We start from the raw sequence: 21,900 nt of genomic DNA, 5'->3' as shown, positions 1-21,900 counted from the left end.
TGTACATACTGAAACAATGTTAGCCCACAATCATGTGCTGCATCATTGTCACATGCAAGTAACGTTACCCAAACAAAAAAACTAAAAAACCACACACAACGGCAGCTAAAATCTGAGAGGTCATCAATTGTTCATCGGCCCAGTTTTGCTAATTGGACCAATGCAGTCAATAATAATCACCAACTGATACATGTTTGCCAATATATATTTTGCTCATCGGCCCATACCGATAACATTTCTTTCTATTACACAATATCCTAAAACTGATCCTGATTGCAGGAAACTTTCTCCTTCCTCCATTTTGGATCAGAAGGAAAATACACAAATGGGAAGGCAGCACGGGAAATTTACAGGGATTAATGCAAAAAAATATCTCCTGACTGAACTTTCTTTCAGGCCAAGTCATATTGTTATTTTAACCGCCACTGTAGATATTTTTTAATAGCGTTAGCGTTTTAACGGAACTAGGTAGATTATTTTGAACATCTTTTCTATTGCCAGTTTGCGTTTATGTAATATCAATGCTGTTTTCAATTCATTAAATAAAACTGATTGACTCTGACTGATCACTTCTTTATCCACCGCAAGGACAGATAAGCAGAGTCCGGTAAACAACGTGGAGGAGGTATTGCCTTCATGTTTAACAAAAATTGGAGTGACCCAACTAACGTGAAGGAATTATCCAACCACTGCTCCCCAGAACTGGAATATATAACCATCAAGTGTCGTCCTTTCTTCCTCCCGAGGGAGTTAACGGCGATCGTCCTGGTCGGAGTGTATATTCCACCGCAAGCCAGCAACAAGGTTGCGCTCTCCAGACTACACGACGAGGTAAATAGAATCCAAGAGGCGAATGTTAACGCCGCCATTTTAGTTCTGGGAGATTTCAATAGCGCCAATCTGAGAAAGGTATTGCCTGACTTCTATCAGCATGTGACTTGCAACACCAGAGGCGGTAACATCCTAGATCACTGTTACACGCAATTTAAAGGTGGCTACAAGGCTCATTCTGATAGTGGCTTCGGTAAGTCAGATCACGCATGTATTTTTCTTTCACCAAAGTACAGACAGAGAATTAAAAGTACTCCCGTAGTCTCGCGAGAGGTGCAGAAATGGGATGTGACGTCAGAGGATACGATCCGGTCAGTGTTTCACAACACAGACTGGAATGTGTTCCGCGACACAGATAACATTAATGCCTACACGGAGACAGTGCTGGACTATGTTTGTACTAGGGTGAAAGAAACAATCCCCACTACCAAAATGAAAGTTTACCCAAATCAAAAACCCTGGGTAGACAAATCCGTCCGTGAAGCTCTGAGAGAGCGCACCAAAGCATACAACGACGGCCTAGAGGCAGGCAACATGAATGACCACAAGGTGGCGCGATACAACGTAAGGAGGACTGTGTCAGAGGCCAAACGACGCTACAGGGACAAAATTGAACTCCAGTTTGAACAAGCTGACTCTAGAGCTATGTGGCAGGGGCTCAAAACGATGACAGACTACAAAGGCGCCTCCCTCAAACTGAACAGTGACATCTCCTTAGCAAATGACCTCAATACCTTCTATGCGAGGTTTGATGCTGGTAATAACAACACCAGCTCACAAGCCTCGGCAATGGGGGGGGGGGGGGTCGGCTGCTGATGGAGGCGCAGTGTTCAGGGTAACAGAGCATGAGGTGAGGCGGACCTTTAAAAAAGTGAATATCAGGAAGGCAGCAGGTCCAGACGGCATCCCCGGCCGCGTCCTAAAAGTCTGTGCCGACCAACTGGCCCCAGTATTCACTGACATATTTAACCTGTCCTTAGAACAGGCTGTCATCCCCACCTGCCTGAAGAAGTCCACTATTATCCCTGTACCCAAAAAATCCAAGCCTGCTTGCCTCAACGACTACCGCCCTGTAGCTCTCACCTCCATAGCCATGAAGTGCTTCGAGAAGCTAGTAAAGGGCTACATCTGCTCCTCCCTCCCCATCAACATGGACCCCCTGCAATTTGCATACCGCCCCAACAGGTCCACGGAGGACGCCATATCCCATGTGCTGCACACAGCAGCATCACACCTGGACAAGAGGCAGGGGAACTATGTGAGAATGCTATTCATCGACTACAGCTCGGCATTCAATACCATAGTCCCCTCCATACTCATAGCCAAGCTCAGGGACCTGGGCTTGGGCTATGACCTCTGCCAGTGGGTCTTGGACTTCCTGACTGGCAGACCCCAGGTGGTGAGAGCAGGCAACTGCACCTCCTCATCCATCACCCTCAACATAGGGGCCCCCCAGGGCTGTGTTCTGAGTCCCCTCCTCTACTCCCTGTACACACACGACTGTGTGGCTCAGCGGAGTAGCAATACAATCGTCAAATTTGCTGACGACACAGTGGTGGTGGGCCTGATCTCTGCCAACGACGAGAGGGCCTACCTGGAAGAGGTCAAGGTCCTGGCGGGATGGTGCCAGGAAAACAGCCTCTCCCTGAACGTCAGCAAAACAAAGGAGATGATTGTGGACTTCAGGAGGTCGGGGGTCAAGGACTACAGCCCCCTCAGCATCGACGGGGCACCGGTTGAGAGAGTCAACAGCTTTAAGTACCTCGGAGCCTACATATCCGAGGACTTGACATGGACCACACACATTAACAGTGTTGTGAAGAAGGCACGACAACGCCTCTACTTCCTCAGGCGCCTAAGGAAGTTCCAAGTCAGCCAGAAGATCCTTAAGAACTTCTACTCATGTACAATAGAGAGCATCTTGACCGGCAACATCACCTCCTGGTTTGGGAATAGCACTGCACAAGACCAAAGCAGACTACAAAGAGTGACACGTTCAGCCGAACGCACAATTGGAGGGGGGCTCCCCACCCTCCAGAACATTTACTACAAGCGTTGCAAGGGCAAGGCTAAGAGAATCATTAAAGACTCCAGTCACCCGAACAACTGCCTCTTTGAACTGCTGCGGTCAGGCAAGCGATACAGGAGTCTCAAGGCGAGCACAGAAAGACTCAGAAGAAGCTTCTATCCCCAGGCCATCAGGCTGCTAAACGAACAATGAATGAACACTACACAACAACAACCACCAAACGCACATAGCACACACATCCACACGCACACACTCACTTTAAACAAACACACTGTAGCACCCACTCCACACACTTATAGCACACACCCACTTTAAACAAACACACTGTAGCACCCACTCCCCACACTTTATATTTATGGATGAAGGACTGCACTACAACTCGTACACCTTACTGTAAACTGTACCTAAAATTGTACCTCATCCCATTTCTGCTTTGCACTAGATAGTACTGTACATTAGTACACTGCATAGTATTGTGTATTGTATATTATATGGTAACTCAGAACATTGTACATATGTCTATACCGAACACTGTGACCTCATTTTCTTCTTCTAAATTCATGCTATATTATGTTATTATGTTATTTGATACTATCTTGTCTAGCACAGTCTCTGGAGCGTAACAGTAAGAAGCATTTTGTATGAAAGTATTCTGTACTTCTGTATGACAACTATTAAAGAACTTGAACTTGAACTTGACTTTGTCATACAAATAAACAAATCTACATACTGTAACTTTTCAGTGCACGTTTTTATTTACATTGTGACAAGTGAAAAAGCTTATGACTTTGAACAAGGAACTAAACAAGGGAAACAGTGCTTTAATAATACATAATGCAATTTTACAACAAAAAAAAAGTGCAGCTTACATACAGAAAACTCATAATTCTGGATTTTATGCACGCATACGCATAACATAAAATATAGATTTCAAATGTTATGTGTCTTGTACTTAATCCACAAGTCTTCTGCATCCAGAGGTTCCTCTAGTCTTTGGACTATAGACCACTGTGTTGTAGCGTCTACTGTCCTGACTGTGACTATAGACCACTGTGTTGTAGAGCCTACTGTCCTGACTGACTATAGACCACTGTGTTGTAGCCTACTGTCCCGACTGTGACTACAGAGCAGTGTTGTAGCCTACTGTCCTGACTGTGACTACAGACCAGTGTTGTAGCCTACTGTCCTGACTGTGACTATAGACCACTGTGTTGTAGCCTACTAGGGGTGTAACGGTACGCGGATACGTACTGTACCGCCTCAATGTGGTCCTCCGGTACAATACGCGCTGTGCACCGAACGATTGCAACAGTATGGAACCTTTTTTTTGCGGAACTTAAATCCCCCCGGCCCTATTATAACGTGCACAACTAACCGGATGTTGTTTGTTCATCCCACGCAGCGTGCAGCTACACTGAACGAGAGCTGTAATTCAGCATAGCATATTAGCCTTAGTATGGCGAGTCAATACTAACTGACCAGCCAGAGCTAGAAGATGCTCCCACAACATTCAAGTCTCCCGTTTGGGATCATTTCGGATTCCCAGTTAACCACAGTAATGGACAAAGACAGGTGGATCACACTAAAGCTACGTGCCGGCTAGCCCCTTTCGTGACTGTGATGGCACACTTGTGATGCAAGCCTTGCATCACAGTCACGAAAGGGGCTACGTTGCCGGCATTGTTCAACTTTATCACGCATTTGAAACGGCATCACCCTAATGTGAATATCACTGGTACACCGAAGAAGCAAACCCAGCTCCCCGTGGCAATCGTGGCAATCAAGCAGCATCTCGCTATTAATTCAGACCGGGCCAAAGCAATAACAAACGCCATATGTGTTTTTATAGCAGCAGATCTGCGACCATACTCCGTTGTCGAGAACACAGGGTTTAAGCACATGTTAAAAGTAATAGAGCCCCGCTACCTAGTTCCCTCTCGTCCGTATTTCAGCCAGCAAGTCATACCAGCTCTGTATAAACTAGCCCCTTTCGTGACTGTAGCAAGCCCTGCCCCTGTATTCAAGCAGGGCTTGCTCATGAAAGGGGCTCTGTATAAACAAGCACACGCTACAGTTGTCCAAGGCATCTGCTATATACCGGTAATAATCTTCAGATTTACATTAAGTGGTATTAGTAGGTTACAGCAGTAAGCATTAGTTTGCTCAGTAAATTATGGCCAATTCGTTTTATATTGTTTAATACAGTTAAATAAATAAATAGATAAATGAAGCATTTTTTTTTTACTGTACCGAAAATAATACCGAACTGTGACTTCAAAACCGAGGTACGTACCGAACCGTGGATTTTGTGTACCGTTACACCCCTATAGCCTACTGTCCTGACTGACTATAGACCAGTGTTGTAGCCTACTGTCCTAACTGACTATAGACCACCGTGTTGTAGCGCCTACTGTCCTGACTGTGACTATAGACCAGTGGTCTATTAGACCACTGTGTTGTAGAGCCTACTGTCTTGACTGTGACTACAGACCAGTGTTTTAGCCTACTGTCCTGACTGTGACTACAGACCAGTGTTGTAGCCTACTGTCCTGACGGACTATAGACCACTGTGTTGTAGAGCCTACTGTCCTGACTGTGACTATAGACCACTGTGTTGTAGCCTACTGTCCTGACTGACTAGACCACTGTGTTGTAGAGCCTACTGTCCTGACTGTGACTACAGACCAGTGTTGTAGCCTACTGTCCTGACGGACTATAGACCACTGTGTTGTAGAGCCTACTGTCCTGACTGACTATAGACCACTGTGTTGTAGCCTACTGTCCTGACTGTGACTATAGACCACTGTGTTGTAGCCTACTGTCCTGACTGACTATAGACCACTGTGTTGTAGCCTACTGTCCTGACTGACTATAGACCACTGTGTTGTAGCCTACTGTCCTGACTGTGACTACAGACCAGTGTTGTAGCCTACTGTCCTGACGGACTATAGACCACTGTGTTGTAGAGCCTACTGTCCTGACTGTGACTATAGACCACTGTGTTGTAGCCTACTGTCCTGACTGACTATAGACCACTGTGTTGTAGAGCCTACTGTCCTGACTGTGACTACAGACCAGTGTTGTAGCCTACTGTCCTGACGGACTATAGACCACTGTGTTGTAGCCTACTGTCCTGACTGTGACTATAGACCACTGTGTTGTAGCCTACTGTCCTGACTGTGACTATAAACCACTGTGTTGTAGCCTACTGTCCTGACTGACTATAGACCACTGTGTTGTAGCCTACTGTCCTGACTGTGACTATAGACCACTGTGTTGTAGCCTACTGTCCTGACTGTGACTATAGACCCTACTGTTGTGGTTGTCATGCCAGGCAGGGAGGCTGTGTGCTGGAGATCGCAAATGCGAGTCTTGTGGCTAGCTTCTGATTGATGGCGAGCTAGCACCCTTTTCCCATTACTGCCATACTGTAATTTCCTGTGAGATACGTTGCAAAAACACACGTGGCTTTTAGTTTCCCCCCCGTTTCGTAGAGCCAAGCCCATCTCCATTTATTTCTCAAGCTTTTATCTACCTCTGACACATCGGAGGCTGCCTTCGTTTAGTATGCACCCGTCCATGCTTATAGCATTACTAGCTAAACGGAAATCAAGTTTCCACGCTCATATGGGCTCCGATGAGTATCAGAGGTAGATCAACGCGTGAGAAATAAGTTGTTTCCAAGGGTTTTGTCCGCTGATTTGTGCACATGTGTTTTCTGACATAGCCTAATGATGTGAATGCGTTTCTGGATCTACCTGCCTGTTCATTGTCTGTATGCTGATGGTCGGTCAGACCAAGTTTAAAAGAATAAAAGTGATTAAATCTATTACTTTTGTCCTGTAACATTTATATATTTAAAGATAATGTAGCATATATCAGCCTATGATTTATGGTAAAGTAGATTCCTGCGGGGGTGCGTCATATAAAAAAACATCTCCTGACTGAACTTTTTTCCCCCATGCAAAGTCATATTCTTATTTTAACCTCCACTGTATATTTTTATTTAATGGCGTTAGCTAAAAGGAAAAGACAACCCGTATCAGGGTCTGACAGCACTACAATTACATGTTCATATCATAACAACAGGCTGACAGACTAACCGGTAGAGCCGCCTCGCCGCCACTAACCCTTCAATAAGCTTTGTGGTCCGGGCATAAATGTGTTCATGAATCCATTTTGTTAGATCCAATACTGTCTGAATGCATCTTGCGATTATTATACATTTCCGACTATTAGCGCAATCCTGTCTCTCGAGTCGCTGCGTCCTGCCATTATTGCTCGCCAATGACTCTGCTTGGCGCGGCAACGGTAGGGAAAAAAATGCCCCTTTTCATCATATTTGACGCCTCTGATTGGCTCAATTTAGTTTCAATCTGTATGCATCTACAAATCATATTATACCAGGTAGCCAATTGACGGAAAATCCGTCACGACTCCGAATCAAATTGATGGAAATCCTTCTCAAGACAGAGCGCTTTAATGCCTGAATTTAAACAATGAGAACTGGACCGTTTTGTAACAGGATGAAATGGGAGCTTAGCTCTGGGAAAACAAAACATGTTTAATGACATTTCTCCCAACTTACAATGAGATGGGTTTAACAAATCATTAAAAAGTCTCACTGTATCCAACAACATTGCGACTAGTACTGTGGTGACAAAGGCACTCCTCGTTCTTTCCTAAACAACAGGAAGTGAGTGTGTAAACTACCGTAAATCCTCATAGTGGAGGGCATTCAAATAAGAGGACGGGCCTCTTATAATGGACGGGGGGTTTGATACATGCAGACAAATACAGGCCGGCTTCCAATACAAAATACAATACAATTCCAATATATTATTTTTCGTGCCGTGATATAGAATGAGATAATTATGCAAATTAAGTGCTGCCTCTCTATAACATTCCCGCTACACTCTGACTACATTAACGTTTCCCTACTCTCACTTCGTTGGCATTTGCTAACGTTGTCATAGCTAGATCTGTGGTGTCGGCTGGATGACGTTGGCTTTGTTTGCAAACGTTAGTTAACGTTCGCTATCTATATGCCGTTGACAGGCGGGGCTGGTGTTATCCAGTTGACATTACAGATCATGATGGCTATGATAGCGTTAGCTAAAGCTATTGCCGCACTGCATGTAATCAACTCGATTCGAGAAGGTACCACACGCTAAATTGTCCGTGCGGACCCCACAACCTATAGACAGTTCCAACTTCAGTGTGTGAATTACGTTAATCCACCACAGTTTCACAATTACTGTGTTGCACTCAATATTTAGAAAGTAAGGCCTGCCTCTTATATAAGCATCTCTCTAATAAAGGCCTGGTGCTCTTTGCAGCTGAGGTAAATACAAGACCTGTCCAATATTAGAGGAAATACGGTATGAGTCTTTCTGGTGGACCAAGGCCCATACTGACCGTCTGAGAAGGACAGGATAGGGTGGACGCCTGTGTCCAGTCTCGACAGGCGCTCCAGCGTGGGGAGGTCATACTGGAGGTCTTCCCTGGGGCTCGGTCGACCTCCACACATCACACAGGTGGAGTTGACCCTGCAGGTACACTGGAGACAGCTGCTGCGGGGGGCCTGGAGGACAGGAGGGTGGACGACAGGCGGTTAGACACTGACAACTGGACCAGTACACCAGAGGTCACGATGGGATACGGTGATTGGAAGTAGGCATACCGAAAGGTGCTTTAGTTAAGCCTAAATAACAGATGGTGAGACTTTAATGACATGGTTAATTTAGCAAAACCTAGATGCCCATATTATGCCCATTTCCCAGTTTAATATTTTCATGGTCTATTTACAAACATTTGCATGTTTTTATGGTCAAGCACCTTGTTACAGCTGTATGTGCAGCACTCAGCCTTAAACCATTTTGGCTCCAGTCTTTAAATACAAAAACAAAAAAAAAATATATATAAAAAGATTCCAAACAATTTTAGTAAACAGTTTGTGGAAAAAGGGATGTTTAGGAGCGAGCCGCCATGTTTAACACTTTGAATGCCAGCCACGACATAACACGTGTTAACAGCACGCCCCCTGAATGCCCAGCACGACAATTTGCGTGATTTTTTTTATTAGCGATCTGAATTCATATTTCATCAACCGAGTCTACCGTTGGGAAACCAGCCTCATCAGGAGCTCAGATGTGAAAAAAGCGCCCCCTATCGTCTCCCAGATGGTAATGCACGCTTTTGGAATGGACTCAATGAAAATGGATGAGAAAAAAAAACTCCGGAATCCACATTTGACTTCTCACGCATGTAACCGGAGATGATCCCAGTCATTGTGGAGCCTCAGAACAGCGTGTAATATGTCTTTACAGTATGTAGCGATGGATCAATAAAAGGATAGATTTTTGGAATGGCGATCAGGAATTGGAATAATCTTTTTGGATACCATCTGATGATCTCCGGTAAGGAATCTATTTTACCAGTCTTAGGATAATCAGACCTGTTTTCACGGAGATTATAAGCTTTTCCCCTATGTTTGATATGGCTGTTTGGCTGTGCGAGCGATCAGGAAATATATCAGAGCAGATATCAGATCGCCTATATAGCGTGCATACGTACACATATACTATCGATAATCTAGCGTTTATTTGAAAACGATTCATAAATAGGCCGAAAAATTTGAGTTTTTTTGTGTATTCTAGAATATTCAGTTTATTATGGAATATTTACATTTTCCTTGAAAACGAGGGCTTTTCAAGATGCTATAAAACGGAAATGAACCGATAAAAAAACAATCCGCTTTGACAATGTTGACTGGAAAATGAGTCATTGATAAGCGACGGGCAGATTAGACACATAGCCATAATTTAAAACATAGATTAGGCGATATTAACGCTAACATTGAAGTGGATGCTGGGCATTCAAGCACTAAATCGTGCGCCCCCTGCTGGGCACTGAAAGTGTTAAAAACAGGACCAGAGTGTGTTACATAGAGTAAGAGAAGAAATGGCTCAAGTAGAACACGAGGCGTTTCAAGCAGTTCAGGAGCAGTGTTTTCTGTCAAAGGGAATAATACCCCAAAGAGCATAACAGGACCCGTTTTGCACAAGGTGAATTCACTTACCATGTGTGGGAAATTATTTGCCTTTCTTTATTTACCTTTATCTCAAAACCACTTCAGTGGCCCTCTCAAGACAGGCAAAATAGTCTGAAGAAGAGCAGAAACTACAAAAGTAACATGTGGCGGCGGCAATACCAATAAATGGTTTATTTTACGTGCTCCTCTCAAAATAGGCATTTTCTCAAGAACACATTTTTCAGCAGGGAAAGAATGGATTTTCATCTTTCATCAGGGGCAACTGAGGATAAGTCATGGTGTCGAGGAAAGTCTCTTGTTCTAGTTCTAAACTAAAGGCTAAGTTATATGTTAGATTCACGACAGAAGAGCCATATATAGCAAATGCTGCATATCAAGCAACTACATAAGTGCTGCATATCAAATACCTAAATAAATGTTAACTAAACAAGTGTTGCACATCAAATAACTAAAACAGGGGTGTGTGAAGAAATCAATTGGATCTCTACAGATTCACAAATTCAAAAATGTTGCCCTCTGGCCTCTCAAAAACATATGTTTATATTAGAGCTGGGCCGTTAACAGCGTTAACGTGCTGCGTTAACGCGAGACTAGTATATATATACTAGATAATATAATTGACGCCGTTAATCTTTTTCGCAACGTTGGGTCTGTATTGTCCTTAAATACTTGCCGTAGTTCACAGCTGTGGTGCCCGGAAGTGATTGCACGTATGTACCGGAGCTGCAGTCAGAATAATGTGTTAAACTAAAGTAACTTTAGTGGTCCGGTAATCATTGTTATACAGGTGAGGTTAAGAAGTCCTCAGGATATAACACAATTCGGCGATGAGGACGTCTGAATCTGCGCAATGCAAGAAAGAAGAAGTCCGTTGAGAGCTTTGTTTACATTATTAACGTTAGCTTAGCGAGTAAGCATGTTAGCTCACGTTGCTCTTGGAAACATCTACAAGAGGAGGAAATCCACTTTACACACTAAAGGAAGGATCGACTGGACTATCGTGAGTGTTTACAACAGAAATGGCTTGGGTTATTGGAAATATTGGACCGTTTGATGACAATGTGGAGCAATATGAAATGAAAATGGGAGACCCTGATGTAAACAAGACAAACGTCTTTCTCTGGTATGCATCCCCTTAACAATTGTGTGTATTGAGCCGTACTCAGACTGTAGTAGCTGTTCAGTGTTCTCTTGGAGGTGGACCCGAGACTGCAGTAGCTGTTCAGTGTTCTCTTGGATGTGGACCTGAGACTGTAGTAGCTGCTCAGTGTTCTCTTGGATGTGGACCTGAGACTGTAGTAGCTGTTCAGTGTTCTCTTGGATGTGGACCTGAGACTGTAGTAGCTGTTCAGTGTTCTCTTGGATGTGGACCTGAGACTGTAGTAGCTGCTCAGTGTTCTCTTGGATGTGGACCCGAGACTGTAGTAGCTGTTCAGTGTTCTCTTGGATGTGGACCTGAGACTGTAGTAGCTGCTCAGTGTTCTCTTGGATGTGGACCTGAGACTGTAGTAGCTGTTCAGTGTTCTCTTGGATGTGGACCTGAGACTGTAGTAGCTGTTCAGTGTTCTCTTGGAGGTGGACCTGAGACTGTAGTAGCTGTTCAGTGTTCTCTTCATTCGTGGAACTGTTACACTGAGCTTGCACTGAATTTGTTGAGAAACCTGCTTCTGCAGCAGTCTGTGTGTGAGCAACCAGTCAGCAGCATTGTGAATTTAGAGATTCACTAAAAGACACATTGAGAGACAGGTTTGTGTGTGGATTAAGAAATGAAGGTGCACAGAAGAAACTACTGACAGAGAGTGATTTGACACTGGAGAGAGCCGTCAATATCAGTGTAACAATGTTAATGGCATCAAAGGAAGGGCACAGAAAATTACGATAAATCTGGTTTTAAAAGAAACACTGGAAATTACAAAAAGAAGACATGTTCATGCTGTTGAACAAGGAGATAGAACAGCTAGTGACTCCTCAGATGAAGAGGAGAGGATACATCTCCTCCTCTGGTCATTATTTGGGTAGAACACATATTTTGAATGCCTTTGGCAGATTATTCATAATGCATATAATTGGGAAATTATCATTTTACAGACATTACAACTAGCACTGTTATGTTGCTTTGTGAAACGAAGACCCGTCTCTTCCTCTTTCCACCATGACTAGCTGTTTCAAGTTTCCAGAAAAACAAGCTGGCATTGATAAAATAATTAATAAGCATGACACGCGGCTCCGATGGAGCAGGACAATTCCCATCCCTATGCGTAGCTTGCCAGTTACGCTAAATCAACAACAAACAGTCCAGCAGGGTCGCTAAAGACTATAGAATGGACAATGTTGCTAGGGCACTTTCCATCTGAATGAGAAGCACATAGCCTAGTGCACACCTACAGAAAGACATCCAACACACTGTTAATAACCACATGCTTCACAATTAAGTAGATCTAGATGACTGATCTGTAAGGATAGGTGGATGTCTGTTTTATCTAGATGACTGATCTGTAAGGATAGGTGGATGTCTGTTTTATCTAGATCAGGGGTCTCAAACTCTATTTACATGGGGGCCGATGGAGGTAGAGTCTGGGTGAGGCTGGGCCGCATCAAATATTCCACAAAAAAGGGTTTCAAGCAGGGTACAAAATAGTTACACGCCCAGCGCCATTGACTTGTAGATTTATTATTTGGCGATTAGAATTTAAGGTCTGCCCGCCACCTGGCGGCTAACAAAATACACTGCATCTACCGCTTCTCCTCCGCTCCAATCCACTCCCTCCAGGCCGCTCAGTGGTTTAACACTGATGTAATATACATGTAGTACAATGCCAAAGCAACATATGGCGATGTACAAACATGAAGGCCATTTTCAACCAATGAGAAGGGTGAACCTGTGATATCCTGTTCAGGCTTGGTCACTCACATCCTGTTAGAAAAGGTTTTGACGCCATTGTTGTTGTCGTTAGCTTACATGCTAACGTTAATGGCAGCGACCATAGCATTGTGGCTAGGCTAGCTATCATCGCTTAATAGAGCTAGTGAATGGATAAACAACGTTATTTAACATTGCAGAATGGGTACAATTACAATGCGGCTCAATACAAACAATTGTTAAGGGGCCCAGGGGGCTTAGACTGTTGTAGTTTGAGCTAATTTACACCATGCTCCAAAAGAAGAAGAAAAAATCTGCCGAGCGATGTGGCGCGGGGAGCGCTCGATTCAAGGTGAGCGGTGAGCGAGCGGAGAGCGACTTGGGGGCGGGGTCAACATGAGCGATTAGCGGAGCAATTCGTTTCCTTATATCGCTTCCTCCAGGGTTCCAACTTGTGTTGACAAAATGCAACCCTGCTCAGCTACGGGGAATCAGCGCTCTCTCTCTAGACTAGAAAGGTGCACTCAGTAGAGCACAGATGTCCGCCAGGGCGGCAGCCACACATAATAATAATAATAATAGATTGGATTTGTAATGCACTTTTTGTTCACTGGGATCCCAAAGTGCTACACTACATGGTTAAAACAGTTAAAAAAATTGAAATAAAATAGTTATTAGTAAAACAAACAAAATAAAATACAGAATAAAAATAAGATAAAAATAGAACATAGTTAATTAAAAACATAGTATAAACAGACAATTTAAAAACAAAAGCGCAATAAAATTAAAAAGCTAACAGTCAAAGGCCTTTTTGAACAGGTAGGTTTTCAGGCTTGCCTTCTCTCTCTCTATCTATCTATCTATCTATCTATCTATCTATCTATCTATCTATCTATCTATCTATCTATCTATCTATCTATCTATCTATCTATCTACCTACCTACCTACCTCTCTCTCTGTTCAATGATTTAAAGTGGCCAAATGTTACAATATAAATACTAATTGGATTTTTGGCTAGTAAAAAATCTGCCCGGCTGGTAGTTTTTAAAATCTTACCGGCTGGTAAGTCAAAAAGTTAAGTTTGTTCCCTGGTTTCAAGTATTCCAAGTACAACTGATCCAATCTTCTCAATCTTTAGCAATAACATTTCAGAACATGAACAGTTCTTCAGAACATAGGCTTCTCAGTGGTGTCAGTGGACTCATCCACAGCTATGGAAATGCACTGTGCATTTTTTTTTATTCTATCACAAAGCTGTTTAATAAAATCACCAGCCAGTATTTCAGTTATTCTGGTTGCTGTGCGGGGGATTTGCTTTTGTTTGCCTTCAAACATGGTCTCCATCACTTCAGTCACACATTATTTTATTATGTATGCATCAGAGAGAGAGAATGGCTTCTTGTGTTTAGCCAACACCCATGCCACTGAGCACTGAGTGAGGACTTGGTTGCTTCTCGTTGTGACTTGTGACATAGATTTAACAATAATTCTGCTTGCAGCTTGATATGATGATTTCATTCCATTTATTTTTGAGGTTCTTAGCACTGAATTTTAAGGAAAGGTTGCATTAAAATAACTGTTTTGTTTGGTAGTGGCTTTTCAAATTGCCACCCTTCACAAGAGCTACCGTTTCTTGGCATATTAGTCACATTGGTTTGATGCTGGGACTCAGGATGAACGCATATTTTTCAGTCCATTCACCTTTGAATTGCAGTCAACTTTTCTTTTACTGACCATCTTTGAACATGCCATATTTTTCTGCTGGCTGCCTGCTGGCGAAACTAATAGCTACATTTATCTCACGGAGATAAAACTGGGAGCGAGGCTACTGTAGATGCGCTGTCAACTCTGCATCTGATTCGCAGCCTGTGGGTGGGGGGGAAAACGCTGACGGGACGATGAATGTGATTGGACCAGAGCAGAGTACACAGACACAGACAGTGTGGCAGTGCAGCCGGACATGCAGAGCACTGCTCGCAGAGGAGATAGCGAGGATGCATTTGCCTTCCACTTTACTTGGTATCACTCCGGAATCACGTTTCAACCAAGTCACTAACGTAACATTGCGGTCATGAGCCTGCGCTATGGTAGCCTACAAGTGATAAAATAAATAAAACGTCCAACTCTCGGGCAACGACTCGGCAAACAGTTACGCGCGGGCCGCACTAACACTAAACTTTGATGTCAAGTAGGGGGCCGCAAAATATCATCCAGCGGGCCGCAATTGGCCCGCGAGTTTGAGACCCCTGATCTAGATGAATGATCTGTAAGGATAGGTGGATGTCTGTTTTATCTAGATGAATGATTTGTAAGGATAGGTGGATGTCCGTTTTTATCTAGATGACTGATCTCTAGATGACTGATCTGTAAGGATAGGTGGATGTCCGTTTTATACAGATAACTGATCTGTAAGGATAGGTGGATATCTGCTTTTTGACAACAGAACTCAGGAGTAGATGGTGGGGAGACAATGGACAATGTGGGTAAATCTAGCCAATCACGCAAGCAATATCTGGCATTCAAGTTTATAGTAATTACAACATGCAGATTAGCCTCGACTATGAGAATAATAATTTGTTTAAAGAAGTGTTTGAAAGATACAGGGTCTGAAAGGAACAAGTATTCCAACAAACACGGGAAAGACTTTCATGATCAATATTCCTGTATTATCAATGACCTGGCTACACGCATGCCATAGTCACTTTCGATACAGGGAAAGATTCATAGTTTAAGTACAAAATTCAACAATATCCTGACGATGCCCCTTTTAAAAAAAACGGTTACAAAATCAACTCAGACAACTGGGAAAATAATAAAATAAAAAATTGCCTAAAATAACCCTATTTTGTAGGGATGCCCCGATCGATCGGCCACCGATCGTTATCGGCCGATAATCAGTATACATATGCGATCGGTGATAATGCTTTATGTTCGCCAATCGTCAAAACCGATCAAAAAACATGATCCAATTCTTAGCGGAGATCTCACAGTCACTGCTGACTTCTCTGACACACAGCTGCTTGCAGCATACGGCGCCTCCTCCTCTCCAGCTCCTCCCGCACTCATGTAAACAAGAGCCTGCAGTCTGCTATAGTCTGGTGCATGATGCGACGTGAGCTAACGTTGGCTACCAGTACCTACCGAGCTATCGTTACTGTTTAAACTAAATGACGCAGTGACTACATGAGGCATTGTCTAAGGTTATCTAGCTGGCTAGCTACTGATAGCTGCTGATAAACAAATGCTCCAGCAATAGTCGAGTGCATGATAAGTGACCTCCGTTGACTCGGTAGCTCACGTTAGCTCTAAACTAAATAGTTCACTGAGGCGTTGTCTTAACGTTATCTAGCCGGCTAGCAGTAGCTACAGATAGCTCCTGATATCAATGTCTTATAACATTGATTCGATGCGTATTCGAGCTGAGGGCTTGCTGAATGTGATTTATACCAATACTAGGATCCAGCTGCAGCGCCGGAGAATCCTGGCCGTAGCTGGAGGCTACTCGAGTACACACAGACAGTGGAGCTGTTTGCAGATAGCGAGCATTTTGACTTGTTGCGTGGTGGCGATGTCTCGCAGATAATACAAGTACAAGTCTAATTATATAATATATATATTTTATATTAAAAAAAAATATATATATATATATATATATATATATTAGAGCTGGGCCGTTAACGGCGTTAACGTGCTGCGTTAACGCTATACTAGTATCGCGCGATAATATAATTAACGCATTAATCATTTTTTTTTTTTTTTTTTTTTTACCTTTATTTACCCAGGGTAGGTTCTCTGAGCACAGATGCTCTTTTTCAGGAACTCCCTGCTTCACATTCACACAGTTCCATTCACACCTGGGAGCTGCCCAGTACAACCACAGTTGACACCATTGGCCACTGAGCAACTCCACTGGAGCAGTTGATTCAAGCCATGTCACATAGTTCAAGTTTGAAATGATTCTTCTGTACTGGTAATATTATTTATTTGTGTTAACTTCTGAATAAAACAATTTATTAAACACAAGTACATCTTATTGAACATTATTTTGATATTTCATTACCAATTATCATAGCAAAACAGCTTTTTCAAACAGTCTGTAATGCATTTTGGAAACGGGAGATGGGCTCATGGTGTAATGGGCCACCTGGCCTGAGAAACATAAGGAGGAAAGAAAAAGTAAGGACTTACTTCTTCTGGTCATTATTTGGGTAGAACACACATATTTTGAATGCCTTCGGCAGGTTTTTTTTTTTTTTTTTTTTGGGCCATTTTAATCTAGATTAAATCCAGGATTGCAGATAGATTAATCTAGATTAAAAAAATTTATCTATGCCCACCTCTAATATATATATATATATATATTTTTTTTTTTAATAAATCAAAAACGATCGGTATCGGCCGATATGGCTCAAGACGATCGGTATCTGTGGCAAAAAACGTGATCGGGGCATCCCTACTATTTTGTATGTGCCTTTTGCTAGCACAGCTGGAAGAATGTCACAAGATACATTTTACTGCAAAGATCACTACTGAAGAGAAAAAATACCATAATCATTTGAGATGGTTCACAGTGTGAATTAAACTAAGCAACACAAATCATTTGAGATGCTTCATCAGTCCATAGTTCTCTGGTTTTTTAACTAAATCTTTAGTTGTCAAAGGGGCCTTTTTCATTCTGTACAGTGTTTTCTTTTTGAAAGAATTTGCCCTAGTTTTGCTTAGACATGTTGTCCCTCTCACGTTTACTAGTCTACTGTGTTACAAATACATCATCTAAACCTCATGTTGACTAGTCTACTGTGCTACAAATACAGCAACTAAACCTCTCAGGTTGACTAGTCTACTGTGTTACAATACAGCAACTAAACATCTCATGTTGACTAGTCTACTCTCGTTACAATACAGCAACTAAACCTCATGTTTACTAGTCTACTGTGGTGTAGTATAGTAACTAAACCGGAATTACAGCCATGAAGCTGACTGAGATAATGGCTGACATTGTGCTGCATTATAAAGGCCGGCCAATTCTGCAAGCTCTAAGGTTGGCAGCACCTCTATAGTATGAAGCACACCTTCTATGCATGCATCTACATGCAGTCATCACGCCTCCACTGAATGCATTTCTCTATCTCCAACAAGGTTCAATATTTGATTTGACACTAGTGTTGTCATAATACCAACATGTTGAATTGGATACCAGCCTAAGGCGGCGGTTACATTATAGCCAAAACTATTCGTTTCATTTAGCTTTTCAGAACACTGCGTATTGGCAGGCAAGTTAGACGCCGTTTTGTCTCGTGAGCACCGAGTGATGTATATACATGTAGTACAATGCCAAAGCAGTAGGTGGCGATGTAGCTCAAACATGAAGGCAATTTTCAACCAATCAGAAAGGTTGAACGCGTCACTCCACATCCTGCTCAGTCAAAACAGAAAACCACCATCTTTAAATACCTCGCGTGAGCCATTTAGCAACATAGCATTTATTTTTCAGCAAGAAACAAAGTGCAATAAACAAAAAAGGATACATTCACTGTGTGTTCTGCCTCATTTGTTGATGAAACAAAACCAACATCAACACAATTTACCACCAAGAGCGGAGAGTTTAGTATCACAAAAAGATAGCTGATGTTGTTAGCTACATGCTAATGTGATTGGCATATCCCATTTATATAGTTAGCATTGAGGCTATCGAGGCTATCGTACATTAACGTAGTAACGTTAACGGATTTAACAGATTGCAGAATGGGTACAATACAATACGGCTCAATACAAACAATTGTTAAGGGGATGCGGACTGTTGTAGTTTGGAATGATCTAATTAATTATGGCGAAATTAAAAGCAAGTACAAAATCAATCTGACTGTCTGGGAGGATGGAGTCAAATGGTTATGCATCTGCTCCGTTATAAAGCACATGAATAAGCAATCTGAGGAGGATGCAGCTGATATCCTGTATAGCCTCCCCATATGGCCGGTTGGTGTCGGGAGACAGCAAATTATATTAATTATAGCACGATATTGCAAGTGACTCCCAGAAATAGTTCTGATGTTTGGACTAATGGACGGAGTCGAGGTCCAGCCAGGGGAGAATTTGGCGTCGGTCTCTACTGCGCATGGGCGCTGGGCATGAACGGTTCCGTATCTGGCTCGCGCAAATTACATGGCACTGTTGTCGGGGAGTTTTCAAAACGAAAACACCCTTTGAGCGTTGCCGCTAGGAAAACGCGTTTTCCTGCCAAAAACGGCATTGCCCTTTAACTTGGACACGTTGTAAGTGTAACCAGGGCCGCCTCAGTGGGTGTGCGAGCAGTGCGGTCGCACAGGGCCTCGCCTTTTATTTATTTATTTTTTTGCGATGCCCCCCTTCCCGCGAGGCCCTTTTTCATCACAGACCTAAAATCTAGTTTTGCTTTTATATTTCACATTAGACACGTTTGTAGAATGTTCCTGGCTCTGCGGCTCTGCAGCAGACATACTATTGGTTTCAACGAAGGGAGGGGTTACATCATGTGTACGCCGGCGTGCGTCAGCTGCGTTTGACTATTTCGCGCGTGCAGCTTTGGAGGTTATGCTTAGTTATGCCAGCCAAAACGAAGAGGACGTTCATTCGGCTGATGGACTGAAGATGAAAGTTGTTGCATGTTAGACAGTTCAGTCAGGCTAGCCATCCCGGCTAAAGGCAGGGACAGCTAGTTAGCTTTAGCTACGTTATAATATTGAGTGCTAACGTGTGGTTCAGTCGGGATAGCCATGATGATGTCGGCTAGTAGCTAGCTTAGCTAAAGGCTAACTAGCGTTAGCTAACCTAGAGAGAGCGCGTGCAGCATTGTTATGCCAAGATGAAGAGGACGGTCATTCGGCAGATGAACTTCGTCAACTCCACGCGGTTGTCTCCATCCTCTTGGACGTTTGGTGAGTTTTTAATGCACTCTATTCTATTCCCGCCGTGGATATATCTCTCTCTCTCTCTCTCGCTCTCGGGAGCCAAACAGGCCAGCTAGCTGTTGTAGTAGCTAACGGTGTGTGGCCTGGTGTCAGCACCTGGTGCGAGGGAGGTGAGCTTGGTGTTTCATTATGAGAATATATCCATGCTCAAGTCGGCTATAGTCCGCGAGGGACTTGTTGCCGGCACCGCTATGGTAAACACCACTCTGTAGTGGGACGTGTATTGCCTTCTTTTTCCCTTCTCTCTTCGGATGAGAAGAGGAAAACACAGCGGCTGTCTGAAGTGTTGGCCTGTATTGCTTTTCTCACGTTGTACAGTTTTTCAGTGGTAGCCGCATAGCTTGCTTCTGCGTTAGCTAGTGGTTAGCGATAGCCGGGTTGAGCTAACTGTTAGCCAGTTAGCTGTTTAGCTACGACGTTAGCTGCTCGTTTTCGCTCAGCTGGGAACGTTAGCTTGATGCTATCAGTTAGCCTAGAGTTAGCTGTTAGCTTGTGCTACGACCATTGACATTAGCCGTGAGAATAGCAGGCCCTGGCACTCTGACTACGACATCATCTTTGACAGAAGATGTAGTCGGGCCTGCACCATGACAAGGCTCCGGCCATAGCTTCTTTTTGTCCCGCCAGCGAGAGGCCTTTCGTCAACGTGGAGACCCGTGTTGCGGCCTTTCGCCCTGCGTTCCTTGGTGCAGGTAAGATGTCCATTGGACATTACCCCACTCTTCCTTCCTTCCCCTCCCAAATGTTTTGTTAACACTTTAAGTGCCGAAAACGTGTTTAGGCGTCTTTCCTAGCCATGCTAAAGTTGCCGAGGACGCCCTAACTCGTCTTTAACAAATTGGCTGCCGGAAAACGCCTAAACACGTCATTCCCGGCCATGCTCAAGTTGCCGAAGACGCCTTACAGCGTCTTTAATATCAATATTTCAAAAATCTGGGATCGGATTCATATTTCCCCTCCGCTGGCCTGAGATCCACCAGGAGGACCCACTGAGCTCTCTGGCGGTTCAGGAGCGCCATCTGGTGGCCGATCGGCGCAATCGCTTAACAGGAAGTGCTACGGAGATTGTGCTGGTCGGCCGTATTACTTCCGGGCACTAGCTATAGGTTCCGGGACTCGATCTCGACACACTACATAGCGATCGATTGCCAATAACTCGATAAACAACATGATTTGGACGTATATACCATTATACAAGCTGGAAATGGACCGGGTAAATCTACATCCCATAATGATAAAATTTCTACTCTACGATGATCGCCCAACGGCGCGCGGAGACTGGGGTGAGTTTTAGCGTGTAAAGTTACCGTCTTCGATACTAACTGCTATTATCAACATTTGACCCACATTAGATGATTGGTATAACGCTGCCCACGGAATTATAAACGCCCCCTAGCCCATCCGGTCAACATCAGATGACGTGTAGTAACTTCTAGAAGTACGTCTAGTTGGAATTTTTTATATTGCGCTGATTGCCATAAAACTGTATTGCATCATCAATATAATGTATTTGGGGCTATAGATCACGTTCTGGAGAAAGCTGCAGAAAGAGATGAAAACATACTTATACATTAGACCAGGGGTGTCAAACTCATTTTCACAGAGGGCCACATCAGCATTATGGTTGCCCTCAAAGGGCCAAAGACCGTATAAATGTTAATGTAATGTAAAATAAATGTAGCTACACATTTACATATTGTTAAACATGGTGTTTCTGTATTTATTACTTATTCAAGTTATACATATTGGATATTAATTTGCATAAATGTAAAAATATATGTTAGCTTATGTTATTTTAACAAATAATTTTAGTTTATCAGAACCCCATATTACTCCACCAATCAATGATCAAACCATTCAAGTAAATAACAAAGAAGAATATCATCAAATACAAGCTATGACATTAAGTTTGTTCAAAACCTTTTTGTCACAGTCAAGAGGGGCAGAACTAACAACTGTGAGCTGCAAAGAACACGTGGGACAGATGTAGCAGATGTTACAAAAACAAATGGCTGCACACAACCTTGCAGAGGCCATACATCCAACTAATGGAAGATAGTTTAATTAACTTTAATTAAAAGATTGCAGAATGGGTACAGTACAGCTCAATACACACAATTGTTAAGGGGATGCAGACCAGAGAAAGACTTTCGACTTGTTTACATCAGGGTCCCCCATT

The 21,900-nt window shown here is 43.2% G+C and overlaps 1 protein-coding gene across 2 annotated transcripts in view; it reads right to left on the bottom strand.

Moving 5' to 3' along the window:
* LOC311236122 (KAT8 regulatory NSL complex subunit 1-like) overlaps nucleotides 1-21,900 on the bottom strand; it is a 216,273-nt gene that overhangs the window by 19,538 nt on the left and 174,835 nt on the right. For both annotated transcript variants that reach the window (XM_084323738.1, XM_084323737.1), the window contains exon 7: nucleotides 8,279-8,444. In XM_084323738.1, the coding sequence (XP_084179864.1) occupies nucleotides 8,279-8,444 (166 nt within the window). The remainder of the gene's footprint in view (nucleotides 1-8,278; nucleotides 8,445-21,900) is intronic.

This window comes from Notolepis coatsorum (genome assembly GCF_963971535.1).
Source record: "Notolepis coatsorum genome assembly, chromosome: 10".
NCBI classification, from domain to species: Eukaryota; Metazoa; Chordata; class Actinopteri; order Aulopiformes; family Paralepididae; genus Notolepis; species Notolepis coatsorum.
The sequence above is the reverse complement of the archived record's forward strand: the minus strand, read 5'-3'. Positions and strand labels throughout refer to the sequence as shown.